This window comes from Micropterus dolomieu, linkage group LG13 (assembly GCF_021292245.1).
Source record: "Micropterus dolomieu isolate WLL.071019.BEF.003 ecotype Adirondacks linkage group LG13, ASM2129224v1, whole genome shotgun sequence".
NCBI lineage: Eukaryota > Metazoa > Chordata > Actinopteri > Centrarchiformes > Centrarchidae > Micropterus > Micropterus dolomieu.
In genome coordinates, this window is record NC_060162.1 from 25,655,356 (window position 1) to 25,657,323 (window position 1,968).

Sequence of the window (1,968 nt, forward strand, 5' to 3'; positions counted from 1 at the left end):
GGGGGGGGGGGGTTAGTCTCCTACATTTGTCAATGTATGTGGAAAAGGAACAAAAACAAACAAGATACAGAAATAAGACAGTGTTTCAGTTTTTCCATCCAAATTACAAACCTTGAACTCAGACATTCGGTACATGGGGTTGTATTCCATGGAGGTGGCCGTGCTGTACGGACTGTTGAACACCCTTGGAGGGCTGTCAACCACACCATACTGTGAACAAACAAACAAACAAAATGACCAATCAATATCAAAAGAGAGAGAGTTTGCATGAAAATTTTTGCTCTTACTTTAATATCAAATACAAACAGACAATGTGGTGACCTGCTGTATTTATTAAATGTGGGCAACAACCCTGTTGATGTAATCAATTTAAAACTAAACCGATTTTCAAATATAATCAAAATCCAATTAAATAACTTTGACTCATCCTGTAATTCTGATGTATCAATCAAAAACATCAGAATTACAGGATGAGGAGGAACGTCGACCTCAACAGTGAAGCTCTTTAAAATTATTACAAAAATAGGACAAATGTTATGGTTAATGGAGGTTATTAATTACATTACAATTTATTATTTAAAAAGGTTGACTGTATAGTTGGCTGTTAATTACAAATGCACCATGTGGCAAATTACTGTTGGGTGAGTCAGTTTATTTATTGTAGCAGACAGTAAATACTGTATTATTTAAAGTACAGTAAAATAAGTCATATTGCAATTTTGCATGAAAGGTTCAGATACTGATTGGATTCAATTTGATGCAGGATAAAAGACTTTTGTCTTTGTATAATTCAGAGTTTCTCAACCATCATTTAATTAGAAAAAACTTATATTGTTGGGGGTCTTCAGAATTTTGGATCCAAAAACAAATCCAGAAGAAGTTTAGAAACTCGGTTATAATTGTGGTAACAGGCAGACGTGGTTCATTAACTGGAAAGGAAAATAGGATGATACTAATGCTACATAAGACATGTACCACTTGTCTTATGTATGTGTGTGTATATATATACTGTATATATGTGTGTGTGTGTGTGTGTGTTAAACGATTGCAGAAGTAGTCAGTAGATGGAAATACATGCTTGTCATTTACCGTATTACTGTCTGTTAACATGTCATTTTGATGTGCTTTATGAAGTGCCATCTTTTAAAAAGGGTGGATTTAATTAAAGATAAACATAAATATATGAATAAAACATCTTAAATTAACATGAAACATTAACATGAAACTTGACCACTAATCGGTGGGGGTCTTGATAATTTTGAGATCTAAAAAGTGTGCAGAAGACCAGACAACAGTGGAAAAACAGGTGTTAACATTTTCCAAAAAGTAATTCTGAAGATTTTGAAACAAGACAGAATAAGATTTCTGCACTAGAATAAAAAGTATAATTACAATTCACAAAGTTATGGCACCAGCAAGAAATTAAGTCTTATTATTAATATTAGGTTTTGTCCAGGAGATGGCACTGTTTAATAATTGGTTCTGTGTTTCTGGATTCACAGATATCCAGCAGTAAAAAAGCATCTGATTATCATAAAAACTGTCTCTAATCTCCTTGATCTGAATCACACAAACATAAGTCCACGGTCTGCCTCACCCACCCTGTCAGACGAATTGTCCCAGTCCCGTGAGGCCAGGGACTCCAGGGACCCCCTGTAGTGGTTCAGTCCCAGCCGGGTGGTCTCCCATCGGGCCAGCTTGGGGCCATTCTCCCCCACTGACCCGGTGCCTCCTAGACCATCTGCATCCCTGCCACTCACCCCGTTGGTCTTCATCTCGTTGCTGAGGTACAGCTGATATTTCGGGTTCTGGCTGGTCGTCATAATTCGGGGTGTGGTGGGCTCCTCCTCTGACGGGCTGTCTAGGTGCTTGTTTGAATCAAATTCAGACTCCTGGAGGAGAAGGGCAAAAGAGGGATGAAATAAACCTGGATGACGACATCTGCTGAAGGGGTGATAACCTACAAAC

General features: G+C 37.8%; 1 protein-coding gene across 1 annotated transcript in view; it reads right to left on the reverse strand.

Moving 5' to 3' along the window:
- Positions 1-12: 12 nt before the first annotated feature.
- The window catches only part of LOC123982287, a 31,435-nt gene continuing 29,479 nt past the window's right edge, over positions 13-1,968 (reverse strand). Inside the window, exons 9-10 of the mRNA XM_046067728.1 lie at positions 1,602-1,892; positions 13-210 (exon numbers count right to left, since the gene is read on the reverse strand). Coding sequence (XP_045923684.1) covers positions 13-210; positions 1,602-1,892 — 489 coding nt within the window. The remainder of the gene's footprint in view (positions 211-1,601; positions 1,893-1,968) is intronic.